The sequence below is a fragment of the Ciona robusta genome, chromosome 6 (genome assembly GCF_009617815.1).
Source record: "Ciona robusta chromosome 6, ASM961781v2".
Lineage (NCBI taxonomy): Eukaryota > Metazoa > Chordata > Ascidiacea > Phlebobranchia > Cionidae > Ciona > Ciona robusta.
This window is the reverse complement of record NC_143240.1, coordinates 3790699-3815652: the sequence shown is the minus strand read 5'-3', so window position 1 is coordinate 3815652 and position 24954 is coordinate 3790699. Positions and strand designations below refer to the sequence as shown.

The window sequence follows — 24954 nt, the reverse complement described above, 5'->3', positions numbered from 1 at the left end:
GAACAAAGCTACAGTTTGCCATACAATTATTATTTTAATACATATTATAATTAGATAAACAACACAATATTACATTGCACTTTATATATAAATGGATTTGGCTTTTAATATGAATGGTAAGAAACAACAAAACAATTAGCATTGATTGTATGCAATACTGGTAACTTGAAATTGTAAAGATTAATTCAAAAGAACATAAAATATGCAGTAAAAATAAATTATAAATACAAATTCAAAACAATACCGCTGTCAAAATTTACCCTAAAAAGTTCAGTGAATAAAATATATTTTAAGTTTAAATTTCAAGACAAACTAATATAGTCCCCTTCATCAGTAGTTTGTGCAATATTAGTGTATGTATTAACATTGTAATATACGTCTGGTCCAACATCGGTGTTCATGGTGGGTTGACGAGCTGTTAATAAAGAAGAATTTTCTGCAAACATGAATGATTGAATCTTGTTTTATACTGGCGTGGCGGGCAATGACAATCGTATATAACACAGGTGTTTTGTTTTATACAAAAAAAATTGTTCTTTATCTCCTTGGAAATAATATCTTTGGTAATAATGTTGATAATTACGTTGCACTTTAAAGCAATTTTGTGCAAATTAAACAACAATTAAGTTGCTTTACATTACCTTTGGTTGATACATTAGAGATGTTGTTATTGTCCTTGTTTGTCTTTAAATCTTTTGAATCTGGTTTCATTCTAAAAAGATAAATATAGTTAGCTGTAGTTGCAAAATTATTAACTGTTATTAATATTAGTACATGCACCAAAGTTAAAACAACTGAAGCCATAACACGCCATTGTTATAAATATAATTACAATAACAGCAATTCTTTTTTATATCTTTAAAACCGATAGCCAAAAGGTCAAATCATTAGAACAAGAGAATCAACAGCAAAACGATAGTCGTTAAAACACGCTATAGATAGAAAATTATTGGATAGGGCATTAGCTAAAAACATGGCTGTTAAACCCAACCAACAGTAATAAACAGAACACACAATATTAAACAATACCTTTTTTATTAAAACAATATATATAGAATGTCACTGTAGCGGTACCTTTGTTTTAAACAGCAATATACAATCACAGCAATGATAACTAGCAGAGCAACGCCGCCCAATGTACCAGCTACTATTGGTATCCATGTATTATCTACAGTTTCAACTAAAGTACAAAAACATATCATATTAAGATGTCAAGATATAACAACACTTATACTGTACACTTTATTAATGTACCAGCCTAATAAATAAGGTAGAACATGCATGTTTTAAGCTAAAATACAAAACATATTGTTTATCATTTTCATACTTTAAGTTAATACAGCAAATACAAACATGAATTTGAAATTGCTGATACATTACCAATGATAAGTTCACAGTTGTCTCCTTCATATCCACCCTTGCAGTTGCACAGTGATGTGTAATTACTAATATAACATGTTCCGTTGTTTTCGCATGTGCGGTTAAAGCAGGGGTCTGTAAAACACATGTGTATTAACCACCTTTAGTATTGTGATAATTACATTACCTAGTTGACAAGTTGTCCCTTTGTAGCCTTTTTTTTAAACATACATTCACACTTAAAACCAGTAACAGCAGCATGGTGACATGTCCCTTCGTTTTGACATGTTACCAAATCACAAATATCTAAATATATATAAATATTTATAAAATGAAAATTGAGTTTTTTTTAGTCATTGAGTCACCTGTTTCACAAATTGTGCCATTGAATCCCTCTGGACAACTACAGTTATAACCCCCATCAATTCTAATGCAAGTACCATTGTTTTGACAAGGATTAGGGATGCATAAATCTGGGATAAAACTATTTATAACTCAAGTTTTATCAGTAAAAACGGATAACAGCTTAAGTTTATATACCTTTATACATAAGTTACATACGTGGTAACTTGTAAGCAGGCACGAGATGTATGAAACAGGACACCTGTGTTGTAACAACTGTCGTTGCCCCACTAAGCAAAAAATCAATAAGTTAGCATCATAAATATTACTTTGGTATTAGTATCACATCAGGTTGTAAACAAGTTTGCTGAGCCAATTCTCCAAAGAATTATTTATATATGAAGTATTAATAGTTACCTGTTTCACAAAATGTATCAATGAACCCATCCCGGCAATTACATGTATAAGCACCTTCAGTTCCAATACAAGTACCACCATTTTCACACGGGTTTCTGGAGCATAAATCTGCAAATTTTTAAAACTTAATTGTTGTTTATTTTTTCTAAGTAGATTTAAAACCAGATAGACAACTTAAAATATGCCAAAAAAATTATTTGATTTTTAAGTTAAGTCACCTATTTCACAATTTGTGCCAATAACTCCAAGTGTGCAATCACATTCGTATCCACTCATGGTTCCAACACAAGTGCCACCATTTTCACAAGGACTAGGGTTGCATAAATCTGTAAAATAATATATGAATGTAACTTTATCTGGCGCCGTGGCAAAGTGGTTAGCGCGCCCCCTCCAACCAAAAAGTGATGGGTTCAAGGCTTGTTGCTGCTACCGTTGTGGGTGTATGTGTCTTTGGGCAAGACACTTACCGGTTCCAACCCAGTGGTCCCTAATATAACTACTGTCCTTTTCCCGGTCACGTAAGGATGAAGCAAGTCAAAGTTACATTACAAACAACTGTATATATTTATAGATGTATATGTGGATCTGTTTAAAACTATGCTATATTCTAATGTTATACCAAGTCCAACTTACCCGTTGTACAGTTTATATCATCGAAGCCAGGTGCACAATGACAAGTATAACTTCCATTGTTCATATATTGACATGTACCACCGTTATAACATGGATTTGGATAACACACAGCATCTGTAATCATGACATTATTACTGAAAAGAATTAACCATAAAAGTTTTTACCTCTTTGGCAAATGTAGTTCTTTAAACTATAACCAGAATCATCCGCCCATGCTCCAAATGTATTTGGATATCCCCACATATCATCAAAGTTATAAACATATGCTGCAACATTTGAACCACTATTAGGTTCCAGGTTTGAATACCAGTTTGTGTATCCATCATACATTCCACTACCATCGGCCCATTTCCAGTTTGCTTGGTTTGACACTGGACCTCCATTACCAACCTCGCAATTGTCGCTACAATATCCACCAATCCAATAACCTCTGACCCATTGTGTCCAGCCATTATTTGGTTGATTCTTCCACAGTTCAAGTTGTTGTTGTATTGCATTCTGTATTGCTTCAGTATTGATCAATGCAAGTTCACCACCAATATTTACACAAGCTACATTTGCATCATTGAAACTAAGTCGTCCATTTTGGTCATCAAACCGGTACAGTAGGTATTCTATGCCTTTATAAAAGATGCTTGTCGGGTTTGCTGTCGAAGGCAAATTTTAAACTTGTTTAAAAAAAACAGTTTAATTCCAATCCATGCATCTTACCTTGAGCTGCTATAACCAGCAAAAAACTGACAAAAACTTGAATTTTTCTTTCTTGCATTTTTATATCCAATGTTGCTCAGTCTGAACTGATTTAAAGAACACATAGCGCTGGATACTACTTTCACTTTGCTAATGCATTAATGACTTTTACTTTAACACATTGTTTGTACAGTATATTTACATACCCAGTATACCGACACCATAAAACAATAACATTTACAGCATACTGTAAATTATGCTCATTAAATCACCTTGTATTTGTGATTTAGTTTATAGTGAACAGCATTTAAACTTGGCATGTTGGTACACTATAGTATTACTTCCTAAAACATGAGTGTCACTGCAACTAAATTAACACACATAAAAATTACAGGTATTATGTTTTCTGCAAATATAACAGCTGTTTCATATTGTAAATAGCTTTAACTAAATCCAGTACTAAGGTATTGCTGTATTTATATGTCTGGATATTCAACAGATGCTTTTGCTCCAAAATTTCCTTGCTTTTTAGTTGATATAACAGTCTTAAATCTTTACCCTGTTATGTTTGCACAAGTATTTTTTACAACTGTTCAAATTTATACATATATTTCATCTATTGCAAATCAAAACACTATCATTATCAAGATAAGAATATAAATGCATTCCCCAATCGCCAACATTGTCACTTTAAGCATGTTATAACATTTTGTTTTAACTAGGAAATTGACAAAATGTATATAGTTCTGTAAGATTGGTATATTTAATATTGGTATTTCCTAATCGTGTTTTAACAATTAACAACGCTCTTTTAGAGTCATAAGGATGCAATTATATCTTCTGTTAAGTTTTTTGTTTACTACCAAATGAGACCCAAATACATATCCTCATATTGTTTTTTGTTTACTACCAAATAAATAAGTCTTTACAGAATATTATTTTTCAGATATATTTGAAACTGGATTAAATCAAGGGTTTATTAAAACTGAACACATTGCAGTAAATTAGATATAGCTAATACACCAGGTGTGATTTTCTTTGATTCCGTAATTGTACTTTTTCCACATCTTTAATCTTCAATGCAATAACCTATGAAAGAGATGTTTATTATACAGAATGCTACTTTAGTGCTTAATATTAATTTATTGTTTATAAATACATCATGTGTGTAATGTTAGGGGTGTCTGAGATGACATGTCACTTCAACATCATGTGTTTTAGCACCACTGTTTTAGGTCTAAATCAGCTTTTACTCTGCTGTTGGGTGTCCACAAACAAGCAGAGCCAAAGTATATTGCATTCACCACATTAATCAATGAGGTTTCCTATGTTTGACAACTATGACTGTAACTACATTAACAATGTCAGCCCAAATTCCATAACAATTCCAAAATGTGATGCCCTTAAAATAGATCCAAATGTTTATAAAGTACATTGATATACCTCTTTCACACTTTGCACCAATGTACCCCACCATGCAGTTACATTTAAAACCACCATCAATTCCAATGCACTTTCCACCATTTTTGCAAGGATTATTCGCGCATAGATCTTAAATAAAGCGGTGTGGTAATTATATTAGCAGATATAGCCTTGGTACAGTAGTTAGTTACTCCTGCATTTAGCCAATAGGATATGGGTTTGAGGCTTGGCGCTGCTGCAATCGTGGATATATGTGTCATACATTAAAAAAATATATACAAAAAATCACCTACAAAGTTACAAAAGTATGAAACAGAACGCCCATGTTATAACGACTGTTGTTGCCCACCTCGCAAAGATAAATAAATTACATACGTGGTAACTTGTAAGAGGACACGAAGTGTATGAAACAGAACTCCCGTGTTATGACAACTGTCGTTGCCCTGCCATGCGAGGATAAATAAGTTACATTTATTGATTCATCCAAGCCCTTCATATCAACACTGTTTACTGACCTGTTTCACATCTTGTCCCTACAAATCCATGAGGACAGTCACAAGTAAAGCCATCTTCTATCCCAATGTAAGTTCCTCCATTCTCACATGGGTTACCAGAGCATAAATCTGTGTAAATATTCAACTAATTTAATAGTGATCATATGAAATTGGAATTGTATTGATGATTTTTATTGATACTGGTGTTTAAAAGAGCCCCAGTTAAAACGTGGCTGTTAAACCAAGTTAAACTTAATGCACAAAACATTTGTTAAAGCTACGTTCGCCTTCAACCTGATTCACAATTTGTGCCCATAACTCCAACTGGACAGTTACAAAAATATCCACCAACAGCTCCAATGCATGTAGCCCCATTTTGACAAGGTGTACTTGCACAAAAATCTAAAAAAAGAAAAACATGAGAACATTACAAAGAAAAAAACATGGGAACATTGCGATTGCTTTGAAATACTATGTGTATAAGTTGTATTCTATATGAAGCCCTTGTCAAGGACATTTTAAGGCCAGATTTTTGCATTACCTAAAGAATATATGTATGAAGGTATATATGTATACATATATATATCTATTTTAAATGGCATAGCTTTATACCTAAAGTAGGCATATAGGTAAACATGCATATATATATTTTTTTTTTGCATGGCATAGATTTAGCAGAAGTTACCTGTTGAACAATTTGTACCAATAACTCCAATTGGACAATCACAATAATAACTGCCATTCGTTCCAATGCAAGTTCCACCATTGTCGCATGGATCACTGGCGCATAAGTCTGTGTTGGGTTTATGGTTTTAATTTGAATAAATGGATGTAACTTACTTTATTCTCGCATAGTGGGGTAACAGCAGTCATTATAACGCAGGTGTTCAGCTTACGAGTTACCATGTACGTTACTTTGTGGGTGATTATTTTTTGGAGATTTTTTCAATTTTTGTGTATGCCCGATAATTTGGACAACCCATTAATGACCACTGAGCAATTGCCGTTAAGTGTCTTGCCCAAGGACACATATGCCCACAATGGTAGCAGCGACAAGCCTTGAACCCATTACCTCTGAGTTACAGGCAGACGCGCTAAACACTTTGTCATGGTGTCTGCTGCGTTTCTACAATAACCTCTATGAAGTGTTAGACAGTTAATTCATCTTTCAATGTGTTTAGGTTATACTTATTCACCTGTTTGACAGCTTGTACCAATCACTCCAAGTGTGCAATCACATTTATAACCGCCATCAACTCTGGTACATGTGCCTCCATTTTGACAAGAATTAGGGTTGCAATAATCTGTAATATATTATTTGAATGCAAATTGTATAAATACAGGCAGTTCTGGTACAAGTTCTAACTTACCGGTTGCGCAATGTTTTTCACCAAACCCTGCTACGCAATGACAAGTGTAACTACCACTTGGTGTATGCTGACATGTACCACCGTTCTTACATGGATTTGGATAACATGCAGCATCTGTAATCAGAATATTACTACTTAATATTTAATTACCTATAAAAGTACTTACATATTTGGCAAATGTAGTTCATCGGGTTATTACCATCATCATCTCCCCATGCTCCAAATGTATTTGGATATTTTTGCATACTGTAAAAGTTATAAACATATGCTCCAACATTTGAAACACCATTTGGTTCATAGGTTGAATACCAGTTTGTGTATTTATCATACATTTCACTACCATCGCTCCATTTCCAGTTCTGTTTGTTTGACACTGAACCTCCAGCAACCTTGCAATTGTCGCTACAATAACCTCCAATCCAATAACCCATTTCCCAACTAGTTGTACCAGCATCAGTTTGTAAAAGCGGTTGTATTGCATTCTGTATTGCTTCAGTATTAATTATAGCAAGTTCACCACCAATATTTACACAAGCAGCATTTGCATCACTGTAACCAAGCTTTCCAGTTGTGCCATCAAACTTATATAACACATATTCCAAGTCGCCAACGACAACAGTTGCTGGGTTAGCTGTCGAACAACAAGTTTAAACTTAGTTTATATAATTACATAAAAAGCCTCACACATTACCTTTAGTTGTTATGATCAGAAGCAAACTGATCAAAACTTGAAGTTTTCCTTCATGCATTTTCAAACTGATAGCTGCTTAGTTCGAACCAATTTGAAGCATACATTACTCTAGATTCTGCTTTTATTGAGCCAATGAATAAAAGGTTGCTACTGTCCTTTTACTTAAAACACATTGTTTGTCCAGAATATTTACATACCCAACATAGCAACACATTGGAAAACATAGGCTTTATGCTTATTAAATTTCCTTGTGTATGTGAATTTTAATATATTAACCATTTTCTTTCAACTAGGAAATTGGCAAATTGGATCTATATAGTAAATACAGGAGCCTTGTATTTCATATTGTCAGCTTGTTTTTAATTTTTAAATTAAAATGTTTGAAATATAAGTTGTTTCATACATATGGGCTATTATGTTTGTATTGAAAGCTATGATAAATATTTTTACATAAACAATATATCAGTAGCAAAATGAAACATTTTTAATAAAGTCTGTATAACATTGTGGTCTTAAATTCTTTCACATATTTAAATTTCTTGTTATGATTAATTACATGTAGTTAAAGTGAAAGTTGTGGGTATGTGGAAAGTCAGTATGACAGTATAGGTATATGGTCAGTGGCGCAGCCAGGGGGTTTAGGGGTCGCGACCCCCCCTTTTAAACCAAACAAAGAAAATTAAAAATAAAATTTTAAAAAATTAAAAAAAAAAATTTTTTTGATTTTTTTTTAATAACCCCCCTATTTTTTTCAGGCTGCGCCACTGTTTATGGTGCTCTATAATTTATATTGCTTCCTTTCTAACCAGTTTTAAAAATAGGAATTTGCCCAGCGGTGATTTCGTTTAATATATTACTGTATGCTTTGTGTGGCTGATATAAAATGGCGTGCTATTAAAAAATGTTTGCACTACAAATTCCCCCTATCTCATAAATCTTAATACGCTACTTACATGCGATAAGGACGGTTACAAATGTTTGCCTGGGTTTATGGTTTTCCTGGAATCTTGTTTGTTAAGAGAGTACCTATGATGTCAACTAATAGCAAACAAAGGCACATTGAAAATCAAACATTGTATTTATTCTTAGTACTAAACTACTTTCGTTTTATCATGTACTGGGTGAATGTTAGTCTGTGGGGCCATTTCATTATTCCATTTGTTGCTTTGGTTTTGGTATGTGGGAGCCTTAGCTAGTATAGGTTTTTAAAATGGTAAATTTTAAGATATTTCTATTTGTGTTTGTACAATTGTGGTTATGTCAGTTAACCATTTCGCAAGGTAAGTATTTGTTTAAATTTATATATTAGAATTATATTCTATATAGGTGAGATCCTACAGTAAGGCACGCTATGGGACCTGGGATTTAGACCAGAGTTGGCCCATTACCCCAACATTGTATATGCACATTCTATTCTATATGGGTGAGGTCCTACAGTGAGGCATGCCATGGGACCTGGGGTTTAGACCAGAGTTGGTCCATTACCCCAACAGTATATATGCACATTCTGTTCTATACGGGTGAGGTCCTACAGTGAGACATGCAAGGGTCCTGAGATTTAGTTCTTATATTAATAAGTATATTATTATTACTTGTATATATGTTTTTATTTTTAGAAGCTGTTGTTAAACACAATGGTGCATGGCTCAAGTTTCACACCAATGTCATCAACAATAATACTCAGCAAAAGAACTACACGGATGCAAAACAAGAGTGTGAGAAGGACAACGCTTCGCTAGTTATCATAAAAGATGACCAAACTCAACAGGCCATAAACGCACAGTTATCTAATTGGGAACGCTGGGTTGACACCGAAACTATCAACCCAGTTTTAAGCCAGGGTTACTGGGCAGGGGGCACAAATGAAGTAAATCAAACTGTATGGTTATGGGCAGATGGAAGTGCTTTACCATGTGATGTCCATAAAGATGAACTGAACTGCACAAATGATGGGTATTCTTACTGGCTAAAAGACGAGCCAAATAATTATATGAATAGTGCGAACCATGGCTTGTCTTTAGCACCCTTGTCCGAGTTTAACGCTACTATTGACAATGGTGCGACAATGAGTTATACCGACGCACTTGGTAAATGGGTGGATGATGACTGGGGACGGCCTAGGAACTATATTTGTCAGAAAGGTGAATACTTAGTTAAAAGTATCATATATTCCTATGCTTAAAAGGTTCTAATCTATATTGGCGATGTCCTATGGTGTGGCATGGCTCAAACCTCAGCCCATTACCCTAACTATACATGTAAGGTAATTGTTCTTTTGTATAAAGAAAAGGTTCTAGAATTGGAAAAACACCTCAGTTCCTAACATTGTTTCGCACATTCTATTCTATATCTTAAGGTCCTTTGGCCAGGAAACCTGGGATTTCAGCCCATTTTCTTAGAAAGTAAATATTACAAGGAAAATATAATATTACTTAGTATATATGTTGTGCGCTTATTGATTATTAGTATTGAAACTGTCTATATGATTATATTTACTTTTATTCCTTTATGTAAGCCCTATTTTATATATTTGTGTTCTCATTGATTTGTTATATTGAAAATGGCCTGTATATTAATATTTATTTTTATTTCTTTACCTATATTCATATTTATGTTAAAAGGGTTTTGTGCGGACCAGCCATGCCAGAATGGTGGCAACTGCACTGCCCTTGAAAACAATTACCAATGCAACTGTGCTGTTGGGTGGTTGGGGGAAAATTGTACAGTAATAGGTATTTAACTTTTTAATGATTAAACTTATTTAATCATTCATTAATCAGACTGACTATAAGCTTGTATGCTTGACGCATTGGTGCTTATTGTTGCAATGTTTCCAGCATTTGTCAAACATTAAACTTGGGCTTATATATGTTTACCTACAGTCTCATTACTGATAAACCGACTGTAAGCAGCGTTCTGATTTGTGAAGCCAACTCTGGCCTAAATGCCCAGGTCCCAAGGCCTTGCTGTAGGACCTCAACCATAGAGAATAAAATCTTTATCATTAAGTGTCTATAAATTATCTTAGTGGCGTCTAGATGGTAGCACCCTGAGTGTTGAGGTATTAGGCCAACTCTGGCCTAATTCCAAGGTCCCTATGGTGTGCTTAGCCATAGAACCTCACCCATATAGAACTGTATGTTTTACACTTAGAAATTTATAACACTTTAATCAAAATAAACAAAAGAATATCTTTATTTTAATAGACCCTTGTACAAGTACACCGTGTATGAATAATGGTACATGCCATAACATTAATGAAACTAGCAATTTCACTTGTGAATGTGTGGAGTACTATTATGGGGAAATCTGTAACCAAAGTAAGTATTTGTTTTCTCAATATAGAATATGTACAGAATAACCATGATTTATGACGTCTAATGTATATTTGGAAAGCGCCAGATGTGCGACTTAGTGGTCGGGTCTTCACACGGAAAGCTATATTGGTGTCACACAGAAACCATTTGGTTGATATTCATCTTTTCTATAGGTTCATGGTCAATATAAGTTCCATGTTAAATATGAGTTATTGTGGTTAATTTTGCATTGCGGGGCAACGCGGGGCTGTATCTGCTCCAGTACTGCAGTTATAAGCAACATATACCTACAATGGTAGCAGTATCGAATAAAAATACAACTTTAAGGCACTTACCACTGTGGGCACTGAATCTGAAAGGAGTTTCCTAATATTGTTTACACTACGTGCAATGTCTATATCTGCTCCAGTACTCAAGTTATAAGCAAGTTCCAACAAACATATGAACGCCCCTGTCCGGTTTACTCCATTGCTGTTAAAAAAAGCAGTGTAAGACATTGTGGGGTGCAATGAATGTAACTTATTTATCTCTGCATGGTGGGGCAACAACAGTCCTTATAACACAGGTGTTCTGTTCCATATACCTCGTGCTCACTAACAAGTTATGTATGTAATTTTGTCGGTATTTTACATAAGTGCAAACATAGTATAAATATAATTTACATCTACACAGCTATTTGTGAAGCAGCAGACCCATGCCAGAATAACGGGACCTGCTTGTTTGAAGACTCAAATTATAACTGTACTTGCATGGGAGAATACACTGGTTATAACTGCTCTATAGGTAAATTAACAGTCTATAAATAAGCTGTAGTAGGTTGGGATAAAATTGTCCATGTTTTATTCTCTTTTATTATCCCATTTGGTAGTAAACAAAGAATATTTACATATTGACCATTTACAGAATTAGTATATAACGGTATTCTTAAGATTCTAAAAAAGCGCTGTTAATTATTAAAACCACGAATATAAAATAGGAGATATTATGTGCTAACGACATCCATCTTACCCCACAGTACTATATAGTGTAGATATTAATACACATGTGTTTTACAGACCCATGTTTTAACCGCACATGCGAAAACAACGGAACATGTTTTATTAGTAATTACACATCGCAGTGTAACTGCACCCAAGGGTTTCAAGGAGACAACTGCCAAACCAAAAGTCGTAATATCATATTTTTATTATGTTTAAAAAACTGTAGCATTTGTATGTTTTTGTACCCAAATCAATAAAACTTTAAAAAAAAAGTAACAAATTAAATTTTTGAGTGTTTTATGTCTAACTTTTAGGACTTTTATTTTTTATATAATTACCGATTTTTAAAATATTTTTTTTCATCAGCGCCAAAAAACAACGAAGTATGGATACCAATAGTAGCTGGTACATTGGGTGGGGTTGCTCTGCTAGTTATCATTGCTGTGATTGTGTATTGCTGTTTAAAACAAAGGTACCACTACAGTAATACTCTATATTGATACCTATGAACAAAGATATTAAGGCTTAATTGACAAAATAGCTTTAATCTTGAAAACACTTTACCCAAAGACAAAGACTGCTAGCTTTTACAGGCTACTATTCTAAATCCGCCATTTTTGCGATGTACAACAAATCTAGGATAAATATGCCGCTTTTTGGTTAGGTTTAATTTAACTATCAAAGGCACTTATCAAATATTAAAAGAACTAGAACATATTATACCCCAGACACAATTCTGTCATGTATATATTTATTTCTTCAAGTTCCTTAAGATTGTCTTTATGTACACTTAACTTAAAATGCCACTCAAAGTTATATTAACACTTTTACAAAGTACTGCCACAGTGGTATTCTATTTAGTAATTATACATGTGTATTTATGTGTACACAAAGTTGTATTTATACTAAAGTTTGTCTTCATATATCCTTTAAATGCAATTCAAATTTTACAGGACACCTCCAAAACAAGAAAATCCCAGACCTCAACCAAAACCTTCCAATAATTACACCCCAAATCCAGGTATATTATCAAGCACATTTTATATATTTTATATTATAATATAGAACAGTGGTTAAAAGCCTTGTAACCAGAGGATACTGATTTCAAAGCTTGGTACAGCTATGTTCCAGACAGTTATACTCAAAATGCAGTTTTATTGTTAAGAATATTTTATTTTATGATATGCACAGTGGTTAAAAGCCTTGTAAGTTGTAACCAGAAAATACTGGTTTCAAAACTCGGTACTACTACATCCATGGGCGTATGTATCCTTAGGAAAAACCTCTATTCAAATAGAATTTTAATTCAAATTAACCTTTTCATTCATTTCCACTTCATATTTCCAACAGTCCAATTCTCTACATTACAATCCAACCAGGACAATGAGGATGAATATGCCGATACCATACCACAGCCTCATGTAGCACCTCATAAGGGCCAGCCAGATTACACCATACAGGCAGAAGCCCTCCTCTCATATTGCTTACATACATTAGAACAAGAAGAATTCGCAACACAGTTTAAGGTAAGTGTTGCAAGTGTAGGAGTAATGTGACACCTTTGGCGGCATCTCTGATTGCTGGGTTTATACACTGCTTATTCAAGGGAGATCAAAACTCTAGTTGTTTTGGGGTAAACAAGTTAATTTCCATTATTCTTCAAGACATATTATGACGCTTCACCAGTGACCCTTTATTAGGTCATCAGCAACAAAAAAAGGCAGCAAAACATACATTTCATATCAAATCTTATATTTTCACATTTAAAGTAAAGTTGTATTAATTTTCTGTTAAAAACGACGAAAAAGGATAGACAAAATTCCAGGTTCTGTTTTATTATTATTAGGCATAGCCATTTAATTAAAGTGTTCATTTTATCTGTCAGTTTATAATGTTATGTAAGTTAGACTTTAATAAATTTTCCAGTCCCTTCCCGATGTTAGAAGTGGAAGGATCACATTGGATGAAATAGAACAAAAGTACGTTAACGATGGTTGTGACGATATCCCTTGTAAGTATAAACATATCTTTAATGATTTTTAAGTCCCATAGTGTAGGACCCCCCCCCATATAAAATTACATGCTCAGGTTTAACTCAAAGTATCAAATCTTAGGTAATGGGTCAACTCCTGACTAAATAAACTACTCTCAGGTTTGCCTCATTATAACTTGCTGTAGTATTTGCAATTATACCTTGCTGTAATAGGCCACATGTGGTCTAAATCCCAGTTCCCATAATGTGCCACACTGTAGGACTCCAGCCATATAGAATAGAATGTGCATATACAATGTTGGGGTAATGGGCCAACTCTGGCTTAAATCCCAGGTTCCATGGCATGCTACGCTGTAGGACCTCACACGTATAGAATAGAACCCTGGTCCAAGTCCTAGGTCTCATGTTTGCCTCGCTGAAGACTGTCTCTGCCTCAGTGAGGTCTAGATGGTAGCACCCTGGGTGTTGAGGTAATGGGCTAACTCTGGCTTAAATCATATAGTGACCACTTGGTTGGAGCAATTACTGTATCTTGCCTACGGATAAACATTAACTCATTATTTCAGATCCAAGTTGCGCCTTGTCGCGTGAAAGCACAGGAAACCGAGGCCCACGCTCTGGGATAAATGGGGTAATATTTTAACTTACAATCATACCTCTTATATACAATGATGATATGTTTGTTTCAGTTTGTGTTGAGTCCCTACCCAACTATTGATTCAGCACATAAGTATTGGGAGATGGTAAAAGAAGAAAGTTGTAGCATGATAATTGTGTTTGGATATATGAATACAGATGTAGAGGTAATATTCTATGCGTATCTGCCTATGTTATCCTATACTGTCTTAAGGTGGCTGTACACAGTATCCGGAATTCCTCCGTTTTGTCCGGATTTCGCTGCCGCATGCGGAACTCGGTAATGGGTTTGCATACGACTTCGCATGCCGGATACTGTGTACAGCCGCCTTAACAATTACCGCACAAGTTCTTGGTAGGCGAATTTGCATGCCGGATACTGTGTACAGCCACCTTTATGCTATCCTATTCCATATGGGTGAGGTCTTACGGCAAAGCATGCGATAGTACATGGGATTTAGGCCACGGCTGACTCATTACTTAACACAATATCTTACAGTGTTTCCCACCTAATAACGAAACCAAGAAATATGGAACGGCAATTGTGAAAACGGTGTCAGAAGAACCACATCCATTTTACGTTATTCGTGAGTTTGAACTACAATTTGATGACACTTATCATTCGGTAAGAGATTAGTGTTTTAGGTGTTTAGAGAGTTAACATTGTCCCATTTCAGGCACAAACTTTTGAGTTTAAACATATTCAATGGACCGCGGAAGGCAGTGTTTACGATGCAATGAAACATCCAAAGTTTTTTGACTTTTTTAATGCTGTCCAAGCCATGAGCACACGGAATGCTTGTGGCGTCCGAGCTTCTATAAGTGCAAAGTAAGTGGAGTATAGAGCTGTTTGTTGATGAAGCTTTAAAGGGAGTATGTACTTTGTAGAAATACATACTGTGTAGTGCTTTCATATTTAACTATAATATACCAGTTTTGAAGCTCGCTGTGGCTATCATTGTGGGCGTTTTTTTTGCCATGCTGCACAAAAAATATATTCAATCATTTCTAACATACGTAAGCAGTATCAGTGTTGGGGTATTGGGCTAGGACCTCGCCCACATAGAATATGATAGAATGCATTCCATTTTTCATATGGTGAGCGAGCACGAGGTGTATGAAACAGAACACCCATTTTGTAACGACTGTCATTGCCCGCCATGCGAGGATAAATAAGATACATTCATTCAATCATTCATTTATAAAAGTTCTTCTCACAGTGATGATTTAACTGAAGCTTCATTATTCATTGCGTACCACAACCTTGTCTCCCAACTACATGAGACTCAAAGTGTGAATGTTTATCAAACTGTAGCTGATATGAGGAAGACATGCAGTGGAATGATACAATCTCAGGTGAAATAGAAGTTGAAATTGGTATAATGAGTTTAGTATTGAGTTTGGTACCAGCCATGCTGAAACAATAAATTCTGTTTTATTAGAAAGCAATGCAGCTGTTGGGTATTACAGTTATTTGTTGTTTATTATTTGTTTTTAACAGAAATGGTATATGTTTACACATCAAGTTTAGTTTTAAATTGTATGAACTTTATTAGAGAGCAATATAAGTGTTGGCTCTTACAGTTCTTTGAGTAAAAAACTTTACTGTGCTAAAGTCCTTTGTACATAGATATAAGTTTCGCATAGCGTTGAGCTGACATAAACAATGAAAAAATCCAAAAAAAAATCACCCACAAAGTAACATACTTGGTAACTCGTAAGCTGGCATGAGGTGTATGAAACAGAACACCCGTGTTATAACGACTGTCATTACCCCGCCATGCGAGTATAAATAAGTTACATACATGGTAACTCGTTAGCGGGCATGAGGTGTATGAAACAGAACACCCATGTTATAACAAATATCATTGCCCGCCACGTAAGGATAAAGTAAGTTACATTGGTTCACATTCAATAACAACATATTTTCTAATAGGAATATTATATGTTCCTACACCAAGCAATTGCTGAATACTATACATTGTTGGGTGGTAACTGCAGACGTGAAAATTTCAATTTATTCTATGAGAGCCTCTGCGGGTATGTAGGATATTTGGTTTAGTTTTATCTTATGTGGTGACAGGTTGTTGATGTAATTTGGTGCACTGGTACAAAGCTTCGAAGGCTTGCTTGGTATATGCTGCTATCATTCTATGCTTACAAAAATTAATAAAGTTATAAATGTGGTAACTTGTAACAGGCACGAGGTGAATGGAACAGAACACCTGTGTTATAACGACTGTCGTTGCTCCTCCTTGCGAGGATAAATAAATTACATACATGGTAACTCGTAAGCGGGCACAAGGTTTATGAAACAGAACATCTAAGTTTTATATTTACTCTACTATGCGAGGATAAATAAGTTACATTGATTTTCACAATGTCATATATGCACTATCAGTTTCTTACTCCTAGAGTTTTATTTGCTTAACTCTTTAGTTTCACTTTGTAAAGCAAATATAATAACCTGAATCATTACGCAGAACAACCAATGTCGCTGAAAATACCACTGGTTTTGATAGCCAACTTCAAAAACTGGATACTTTGAGGACAGTTCAAAGCTTAACTGCCGATACAAGTATGTTTATATACATGACATAACATTTTATTTATCTGTTTAAAAACGATAGCGAAGATCTTGTTGTTTAAAGAACGAAGAGAAGAGAATCAACAGCAAAACAACAGTTGTTAAAACACGCTATTAATAGAAGTAGCTCAAAATATAAGGAAACTTTCATTAAAGTTCAACAGCCACGTGATTTAACTGTTTCTCTTTCCAATACCTTTTATCCATAGCGTGTTTTAACAACTTTGTTCTGCTGTTGATTCCATTCTCTTTGTTGTTTTCTAATAATCTAATCTTTGCTATCGTATTCGAACAGATACATAAATCTTTAATATTATTTATCTCATAGGTAACGAGGCTGGTAGGAACACACAGAAACAAAAGGCTATAGCAAAAAGTAAAGGTAAAACAACTGTAAATGCACTTACGTAAAAACGTGAACATTTAAGACTACCAACAAAAATGCATAGTGATAAAAGGTTTAGTTAAAACACATTAATGTACAACATAATCAAATTTCTTTTTATTCAGACAATAAATTTTTGACTTTTCTTTCTTCTAACGGGGAAAACATCCGGTACAGGGGAGTCGTGTTTGAGGTATGTGGTTACGTTTGTCATGCTAGAAACAAATAATAATAATATTAACTTTATTTGTCTCTTCAATTACAGTAGCAAAGATTTGGAAATATTTAAAACGAAAAGACAGGATATAGCGACAAAACAACAGTTGTTAAAACAAGCTTACGGTTAAAAACATATTTACATTTAATTGGAAGAAAATAAGCGTGGTGCCTACACCTAGCGGACAGACGAGCCAGTTGTTTTTAATTAAATTAAACTTTCAATAGAAACAAAAGTCAGAGTTGGCTTGTTCAAATGTCTATGTGTGTGTGTTTGTTAAACGTAAGCTATGTGTTATAATTTTGTTGTGTTGCATGTTAGTTGTTTATGTTTTGTTTGCGTTGTATGTGTGTTTTGTTACATTGTTTTATATGTGCTATGTGTGCTGTATGTGTTATGTGTGTTACATATACATTACATAAGGAACTTTGTTTTGTGTTACATAGACAAGTTAATATAACCACTGTTCTAATATACTTGTTCCAGAAACATGGTTACTTCAGCAAAGTGATTGCCACAAAAGTTCCATCGGAGAAAGAAATTAATAAGTTCTGGCTGTGCGTTGTCCATGCGAAAGTTGAAGGGATTGTTATGATAACTCAGTTGCATGAACGGGACGGGGTAATTTGCGTAAATATGGCAGGACATGTTGATATAAATTATATTATGTGAAAGACTGCTATAGAATGAATGTATGTAAGTTATTTTTCCCTGAATGGTGGGCATTGATAATCGTTTTAACATGGGTGTTCTGTTTCATACACCTTGTGTCAGCTTACAAGTTACCACGTATGTAACTTTTTGGGTGATTGTTTTTTGACAACTTATTAGTAACTACCAATCACTATATGTTCCATAATGAAATATGAAATAGTGATGTCATAATGCTCTCTGTGACCTCACTGAGCCAATACAATGTTGTCTTTACTCCCCAGAATCAATGTGCCCAGTACTGGCCAACTGAACTGGGGCAACAAACATGCTTTGGGAATGTGATAGTTGAGTTACAAAATGAGGAAAGTCTTACTCATTACATCACAAGAAGGAATATGTTGGTGCATTATAACAATGAAACGGTATTACATTATTAACTTTCAATGCCTATTCTCTATGGGTTAGGTCCTTCAATAAGGCTTGCCATTTGACCTGGGGTTTAGACCAGAGTTGGCCCATTACCCCAACATTGTGTATGCTCATTTTATTCTATATGGGTGAGGTCTTGCAGTGAGTCTTCCATGGGACCTGGGTTTAAGCCAGAGTTGGCTCATTACCCCAACATCTAACATAGTGCTTAATTAAAACTGTTGTTAGCTCTTTTTATACTGATGCTTTTACACAGTAGTTGGAGCGGTAGTCTCTTCACCAGATACTGGACTTGAAACTTACGCTGCTACCATTGTGGGCGTATGTGTCCTTGGGCAAGACATTTAACAGCAATTTCTCCTACAGTAATCACGAGACAGTTGTTTAAATTGTTAAACATACAAAACATAACAATAAAGTTGAAATTGAGATAGTGTTAAGACACCCACGTTATAACTTAGGATAAGATGAAATAACTGACTTTCATTCATTCATTTATTCACCAGTAACCACCTTATTCCTATTATACTTTATAGTTGGAAGTTGTACAATACGATTATATTGGTTGGCCTTTGTCTGGAGCCCCTGAAAGATATTATGCCACTGATATCGTGGTAGAATTGGGAGGCATTAGATTGAATAAACCAGTGCTGGTGCAATGCAAGTAAGTATGTGTTGATATTGGTTGTTATTTACTGTATAAACACATAATTATTACAATGTATTTTATTAAGAGAAATGGTACCAAGTTAAAAGGTTTGCTTTGTAACCGGAGGATACCGGGTTCAATACTTAATGCTGCTATCATTGGGGGGTATGTGTCCCAGAACACCTGTGTTAAAACAACTGTCGTTGCCCTGCCATGCAAGGATAAATAAGTTACATACGCGGTAACTCGTAAGCAGGCACGTGGTGTATGGAACAGAACACCTGTGTTATAACGACTGTTGTTGCCCCACCATGCAGAGATAAATAAGTTACATTCATTATACCACACAATGTCTTACACTGCTTTTTTTAAACAGCAATGGAGTAAACCGGACAGGGGCGTTCATATGTTTGGTGGAACTTGTTTATAACTTGAGTACTGGAGCAGATATAGACATTGCACGTAGTGTAAACAATATTAGGAAACTCCTTCCAGATTCAGTGCCCACAGTGGTAAGTGGCTTAAAGTTGTATTTTTATTCGATACTGCTACCATTGTAGGTATATGTGTCCTTGAGCAAGACTATTAACAACGATTGATCCAACCCAATGTCCACTAATAGGTTGTAGCACCCTGTCTAGGTAATTGACTAAAAGCTCAATCTTAGGCATTCTTCCTGATCATAAAGACAATTAATCAACTTGTGGTTTATGCCAACTGTTGTACAATCTCTGTGCATTTAAAAAAGTCATTCTTTTCAGAAACAACTATGTTATCTTGTTGAGGAAGTAAAGTATTTGATCGAACAACCTCGCGAAACATGATTTAGCTTTTTCTATGTTGTTTGCAGTTTAAACGTTGGTCTAATATAGGATTAAGGCTTTTCCAATGACGTAATGCTTTAGTATATAAAACTGTTTGTTTTGTTGCATGCTGGGCATAGAACAAGGAATGTTTTTAAAGTTTTTTTTGTGTAAAGTATTACTTCCTTTGTATTACTTCCTTGGTACTTTATAGAGTTAAATTTTTTAATTATTTGATTTCTGTACCCTATGGAATTTAGTGTATTATAACTGTACAGTGATTTACTTTATATTATAGTTAGCAATTTATATTGCTTGCAGTTGTATTTTCATAAACAATCTTATTTTATTTATAATTAATTATGGTGTTATATCAGTAAAACGAATTTGCCATTTTCTTTGTTCTCTTGTATTTTACTTGACTTATATTTTGTTTCGATATAATTATATATATGCAAACACAACCTAATTAGGCAAGCAATTTCGCAACAATGAAAGACTGACCTGCTTTTGATTCATCTAAACTTGAATGGTATGTTACATTTTCTTATGAATAAAATAAATTATAAATTAACTTGTTAATTATGTGCTCGTAAAATTACTCGTTTAGATCTTTCTAAGTTGCTACTGCGAGATTCTATTATAATAAACAAAAAATGAATAAATGTAACTTATTTATCCTTGCGTGGTGGGGCAACGGCAGTGGTTATAACACATGTGCTCTGCTCCATTTACCTCGTGCTCGCTTACGAGTTACCATGTATGTGACTTATTTATCTTCGCATGGCGGGGAAACGACAGTCATATAAACTGTTTGCAAATTTAATACTTAGTAGTTCTTGGAAAAACCTGTAACAATTTAACTACCTTTCAGCCACAATTTAATTAAGAACTAAATATACCTTTGTTCTGATTTAACTACTTCTTCAGCAAATTTTAAAAAGGGAACATTCTTTGTTGTTCAAAGTCTTTATGTGTTTCATGTTTACATACAAGCAACATTTATTGATTTGACTAAAACCCACCTTGTTTAAACGCTCATAAAAAATATAAAACAGATGTTTTAAATTCCTATAATATAAAGAGGAAGAAATACAAGTATCATGCTAATATGATCTTCAAGTGGGGAAAGACTTGGCATAAAAATGCATAGATATAATCGCATCCTTATGACTCTAAAAGAGCGTTGTTAATTGTTAAAACACGATTAGGAAATACCGATATTAAATATACCAATCTTACAGAACTATATACATTTTGTCAATTTCCTAGTTAAACAAAATGTTATAACATGCTAAAAGTTACAATGTTGGCAATTAGCAAATGCATTTATATTCTTATCTTGATAATGATAGTGTTTTGATTTGCAATAGATGAAATATATATATAAATTTGAACAGTTTTAAAAAATACTTGTGCAAACATAACAGGGTAAAGATTTAAGACTGTTATATCAACTAAAAAGCAAGGAAATTTTGGAGCAAAAGCATCTGTTGAATATCCAGACATATAAATACAGCAATACCTTAGTACTGGATGTAGTTAAAGCTATTTACAATATGAAACAGTTGTAATATGTGCAGAAAACAAAATAACCGTATGTTAATTTAAATTGCAGTAACACCCATAGTTTAAGAAGTAATACTATAGTGTACCAACATGCCAAGTTTAAATGCATTTCACTATGAGATAAATGCATCATAAAACTATGGTGATTTAATGAGCATATTTTACGGTATGCTGTTAAATAGATGTTTTATGGTGTCGGTATACTGGGTATGTAAATATACCGTACAAACAATGTGTTAAAGTAAAAGTCTTCAAGGCATGGGCAAAATAAAAAAAAATATCAAGAGTAATATAAGCATCCTCTATAATAAACTGCAAATTCAGTTCAAGCATATTTGGTCTAAAAATGCATGAAAGAAAAATTCAAGTGTTTGTTGGTTTTCTGCTATCGTTAGCAACTCAGGGTGAGTTGCATAGAATGTAATTAAATGATTTTTATCATAAGTTTAAAATTTTACATTTAACAGCTAACCCAACAACTGTTGTCGTTGGCGACTTTGAATATGTGTTGTATCGGTTTGATGACCAAAATGGACGACTTGGTTTCAATGATGCAAATGCTGCTTGTGTAAATATTGGTGGTGAACTAGCTTTGATCAATACTGAAGCAATACAGAATGCAATACAAGGACGACTTGAACTGTTAAAGGGTCAACCAAATAATGGCTGGACACAATGGTCAAGAGGTTATTGGATTGGTGGATCTTGTAGTAGCAATTGCAAAGTTTTCGGTGAAGGAGGTTCAACATCAAACCAAGTAAACTGGAAATGGAGCGATGGTAGTAGAATGTATGATGAATACACAAACTGGTATTCAAACCTGGAACCAGGCGGTTATTCAAATGTAGCAGCATACGTTTATAACTTTGATGATATGTCAAGATATCCAAATACATTCGGGACATGGGGAGATGATGATGGTAATAACCCAAAGAACTACATTTGCCAAAGAGGTGATTTGCTGTTGTTTATTAATAATAGTAGTAAATTAGTAATGTTGTGATTACAGATGCCAAATGTTATCCAAATCCATGTTATAACGGTGGTACATGTCAGAATACACCCAGTGGTAGTTATACTTGTCATTGTCCACCTGGGTTCGGTGAAAAAAATTGTGCAACGGGTAAGTTTGATTTTGTATTAAAACCCATTTATTTTCACTTTTTTGATAAGTCGATTTTTTACATCTGGAATAATATTTTACAGATTATTGCGCCTCTAGTCTTTGTCAAAATGGTGGCACTTGTGTTAGAACTAATGGTGGATATAAATGTAATTGTCCAGTGGGAGTGATTGGTACAAATTGTGAAACAGGTGATTACGACATATTAAATATTAAGTTTAATATGTCTACTAATGCTGTGAAATACAAAGTGATTTTTTTATTTAAAGAACATTAACAAAGGTTTTATAATTTTATTGCTGACATGGTATGTGATTTATATTTTACAGATTTATGCGACTCTGGTCCTTGTCAAAATGGTGGCACATGTATTGGAACCATTAGTGGATATGATTGTAAATGTCCTGTTGGAGTAATTGGTACATTTTGCCAAACAGGTGAATATACTGTTTTTATATTAAATAAACTTGTCTAAGACCTTTATACCACTAAAGAGATACCAACTAACAGTGTAATGTTATTATAACATTTTTTCACAGATTTATGCAACCCTAATCCTTGTCAAAATGGTGGAATTTGTATTGGAACTGATGGAGGTTATAAATGTGATTGCCCGGTTGGATTTAAGGGTACAAATTGTGAAACAGGTAACTATGGAGAAACTATTACTCATCTTGTACTGATATACATTCGAATATTTCAGATTTTTGTGCAAGTAATCTTTGTCGAAATGGGGCTACATGTGTTGGAACCATTGCTGGTTATAATTGTAGTTGTCCAGTTGGAGTACTTGGTACATATTGCCAAACAGGTGACTGTATTAATGTCTCATATAGCGGGAAAATTTTGCAAACTAATAATCACTTTAGAGGGTATTTTTATTATAAAATTGAACTCATTTAACCTTTCACAGATTTATGCGCCAGTAATCCTTGCCAAAGTGGAGGCACTTGTGTTGGAACTGATGGTGGATATAAATGCAGTTGTCCAGTGGGTTTTAAAGGCGCAAATTGTGAAACAGGTACCTTCTGGATGAATATAACTTACTTATTATGGAAACTATACCCTATAACAGACTTATGTGCCTCTAATTCTTGTCAAAATGGTGGAACTTGCATTGGAATTGATGTTGGATATGAATGCAGTTGTCCAAATGGATTTAATGGCACAGATTGTGAAACAGGTAATAATTGCAAGTTTGCAATCCAAATATAAACTTATATTTTAATAGATTTTATACATTGTGTTGTTAGATTTTTGTGATGTGGTCTTGTGCCAAAATGGAGGAACATGTCACCATGCTGCTGTTGCTGGTTTAAGTGTGAATGTAAGAAAGGCTACAAAGGGACAACTTGTCAAATAGGTAATGTAATTATCGCAATAATAAAGGTGGTTAATACACATGCGTTTTACAGACTCATGCTTTAACCGCACATGCGAAAACAACGGAACATGTTATATTAGTAATTATACATCACTGTGTAACTGCAAGGATGGATATGAAGGAGACAACTGTGAACTTATCATTGGTAATGTATCAGCAATTTTAATTTCATGTTTTAGTTGCTGTATTAACTTAAAGTATTAAAAAATGATAAAACATAGGTTTTGTATCTTAGCTTAAAACTACATGTTGTTCCACCTTATTTATTCGGCTGGTACATTAATAAAGTGTACAGTATAACATATAAATGTTGTTATAGTTTTGTATTAATATACAAAAAATCCTAAAATGGTATGTTTTTGTACTTCAGTTGAAAGTGTGGATAATACATGGATACCAATAGTAGCTGGTACATTGGGCGGCGTTGCTCTGCTAGTTATCATTGCTGTGATTGTGTATTGCTGTTTAAAACAAAGGTACCGCTACAGTAATACTCTATATTGCTGTTTCAAAAAGAAAAGGTATTGTTTAATATTGTGTGTTCTGTTTATCACTGTTGGTTGGGTTTAACAACCCATGTTTTTAGCTAATGCCCTATCCAATAATTTTCTATCTGTAGCGTGTTTTAACGACTATCGTTTTGCTGTTGATTCCCTTGTTCTAATAACTTGACCTTTTTGGCTATCGGTTTTAAAGATATAAATAAGAATTGCTGTTATTGTAATTATATTTATAACAATGGCGTGTTATGGCTTCAGTTATTTTAACTTTGGTGCGTATACTAATATTAATAAGTCTTAATAAACACGC

The 24954-nt window shown here is 34.1% G+C and overlaps 5 protein-coding genes across 5 annotated transcripts; 2 read left to right on the top strand and 3 right to left on the bottom strand.

The window, feature by feature from the left end:
• Positions 1 to 102: 102 nt before the first annotated feature.
• LOC149735078 (uncharacterized) lies at positions 103 to 1569 on the bottom strand. The gene is made up of 4 exons (XM_089879856.1): positions 1381 to 1569; positions 1075 to 1180; positions 642 to 712; positions 103 to 415 (listed from the first exon to the last, which is right to left on the bottom strand). Exons 1-4 carry the CDS (start codon positions 1505 to 1507, stop codon positions 303 to 305), a joined length of 417 nt encoding a protein of 138 aa, XP_089735982.1. The 5' UTR covers positions 1508 to 1569; the 3' UTR covers positions 103 to 302.
• Positions 1547 to 4268, bottom strand: LOC149735077 (uncharacterized). Its single transcript, XM_089880212.1, has 7 exons — positions 3463 to 4268; positions 2916 to 3398; positions 2752 to 2865; positions 2337 to 2444; positions 2119 to 2226; positions 1725 to 1832; positions 1547 to 1665 (listed from the first exon to the last, which is right to left on the bottom strand). Exons 1-7 carry the CDS (start codon positions 3518 to 3520, stop codon positions 1547 to 1549), a joined length of 1098 nt encoding a protein of 365 aa, XP_089736338.1. The 5' UTR covers positions 3521 to 4268.
• Positions 4269 to 4381: 113 nt separating this feature from the next.
• LOC149735076 (uncharacterized) lies at positions 4382 to 8064 on the bottom strand. Its single transcript, XM_089879803.1, has 9 exons — positions 7419 to 8064; positions 6894 to 7358; positions 6728 to 6841; positions 6554 to 6661; positions 6043 to 6150; positions 5652 to 5759; positions 5379 to 5486; positions 4885 to 4992; positions 4382 to 4530 (listed from the first exon to the last, which is right to left on the bottom strand). The coding sequence occupies exons 1-9, from the start codon at positions 7474 to 7476 to the stop codon at positions 4511 to 4513; spliced, it is 1197 nt and encodes a 398-aa protein (XP_089735929.1). The 5' UTR covers positions 7477 to 8064; the 3' UTR covers positions 4382 to 4510.
• A 222-nt stretch (positions 8065 to 8286) lies between these two features.
• Positions 8287 to 20733, top strand: LOC149735075 (receptor-type tyrosine-protein phosphatase C-like). The gene is made up of 24 exons (XM_089879741.1): positions 8287 to 8698; positions 9035 to 9559; positions 10040 to 10150; positions 10625 to 10738; positions 11408 to 11518; positions 11791 to 11901; positions 12082 to 12187; positions 12669 to 12736; positions 13066 to 13241; positions 13642 to 13726; positions 14275 to 14339; positions 14398 to 14511; positions 14844 to 14969; positions 15022 to 15173; positions 15565 to 15700; positions 16281 to 16384; positions 16828 to 16922; positions 17260 to 17313; positions 17442 to 17509; positions 18020 to 18154; positions 18469 to 18609; positions 19153 to 19280; positions 19642 to 19777; positions 20027 to 20733. The coding sequence occupies exons 1-24, from the start codon at positions 8629 to 8631 to the stop codon at positions 20087 to 20089; spliced, it is 2994 nt and encodes a 997-aa protein (XP_089735867.1). The 5' UTR covers positions 8287 to 8628; the 3' UTR covers positions 20090 to 20733.
• A 1174-nt stretch (positions 20734 to 21907) lies between these two features.
• On the top strand, positions 21908 to 24562 carry LOC149735074 (uncharacterized). Its single transcript, XM_089879861.1, has 11 exons — positions 21908 to 22041; positions 22105 to 22590; positions 22647 to 22760; positions 22844 to 22951; positions 23300 to 23407; positions 23464 to 23571; positions 23674 to 23781; positions 23836 to 23943; positions 24014 to 24123; positions 24176 to 24289; positions 24515 to 24562. Exons 1-9 carry the CDS (start codon positions 21984 to 21986, stop codon positions 24121 to 24123), a joined length of 1308 nt encoding a protein of 435 aa, XP_089735987.1. The 5' UTR covers positions 21908 to 21983; the 3' UTR covers positions 24176 to 24289; positions 24515 to 24562.
• Positions 24563 to 24954: the final 392 nt, after the last annotated feature.

What these genes read in the sequence shown, in the direction of transcription:
- LOC149735076 (XM_089879803.1), bottom strand. Translation starts at nt 7,476, where the DNA reads ATGCATGAAGGAAAACTTCAAGTTTTGATCAGTTTGCTTCTGATCATA. An exon ending in TCTGATCATAACAACTAAAG is followed by an intron (nt 7,359 to 7,418) that starts GTAATGTGTGAG and finishes GTTGTTCGACAG; the next exon opens with CTAACCCAGCAACTGTTGTC. An exon ending in TGAAAAACATTGCGCAACCG is followed by an intron (nt 6,662 to 6,727) that starts GTAAGTTAGAAC and finishes AATATATTACAG; the next exon opens with ATTATTGCAACCCTAATTCT.
- LOC149735078 (XM_089879856.1), bottom strand. Translation starts at nt 1,507, where the DNA reads ATGTGTTTTACAGACCCCTGCTTTAACCGCACATGCGAAAACAACGGA. An exon ending in CAACTGTGAACTTATCATTG is followed by an intron (nt 1,181 to 1,380) that starts GTAATGTATCAG and finishes TTTGTACTTTAG; the next exon opens with TTGAAACTGTAGATAATACA. An exon ending in TATTGCTGTTTAAAACAAAG is followed by an intron (nt 713 to 1,074) that starts GTACCGCTACAG and finishes TTATCTTTTTAG; the next exon opens with AATGAAACCAGATTCAAAAG.
- LOC149735075 (XM_089879741.1), top strand. Translation starts at nt 8,629, where the DNA reads ATGGTAAATTTTAAGATATTTCTATTTGTGTTTGTACAATTGTGGTTA. An exon ending in GTGGAATGATACAATCTCAG is followed by an intron (nt 15,701 to 16,280) that starts GTGAAATAGAAG and finishes ATTTTCTAATAG; the next exon opens with GAATATTATATGTTCCTACA. An exon ending in AAGCTTAACTGCCGATACAA is followed by an intron (nt 16,923 to 17,259) that starts GTATGTTTATAT and finishes TTTATCTCATAG; the next exon opens with GTAACGAGGCTGGTAGGAAC.
- LOC149735074 (XM_089879861.1), top strand. Translation starts at nt 21,984, where the DNA reads ATGCATGAAAGAAAAATTCAAGTGTTTGTTGGTTTTCTGCTATCGTTA. An exon ending in GGGTACAAATTGTGAAACAG is followed by an intron (nt 23,408 to 23,463) that starts GTAACTATGGAG and finishes CGAATATTTCAG; the next exon opens with ATTTTTGTGCAAGTAATCTT. An exon ending in AGGCGCAAATTGTGAAACAG is followed by an intron (nt 23,782 to 23,835) that starts GTACCTTCTGGA and finishes ACCCTATAACAG; the next exon opens with ACTTATGTGCCTCTAATTCT.
- LOC149735077 (XM_089880212.1), bottom strand. Translation starts at nt 3,520, where the DNA reads ATGCAAGAAAGAAAAATTCAAGTTTTTGTCAGTTTTTTGCTGGTTATA. An exon ending in GAACTACATTTGCCAAAGAG is followed by an intron (nt 2,866 to 2,915) that starts GTAAAAACTTTT and finishes TCATGATTACAG; the next exon opens with ATGCTGTGTGTTATCCAAAT. An exon ending in TGGCACAATTTGTGAAACAG is followed by an intron (nt 1,666 to 1,724) that starts GTGACTCAATGA and finishes ATATATATTTAG; the next exon opens with ATATTTGTGATTTGGTAACA.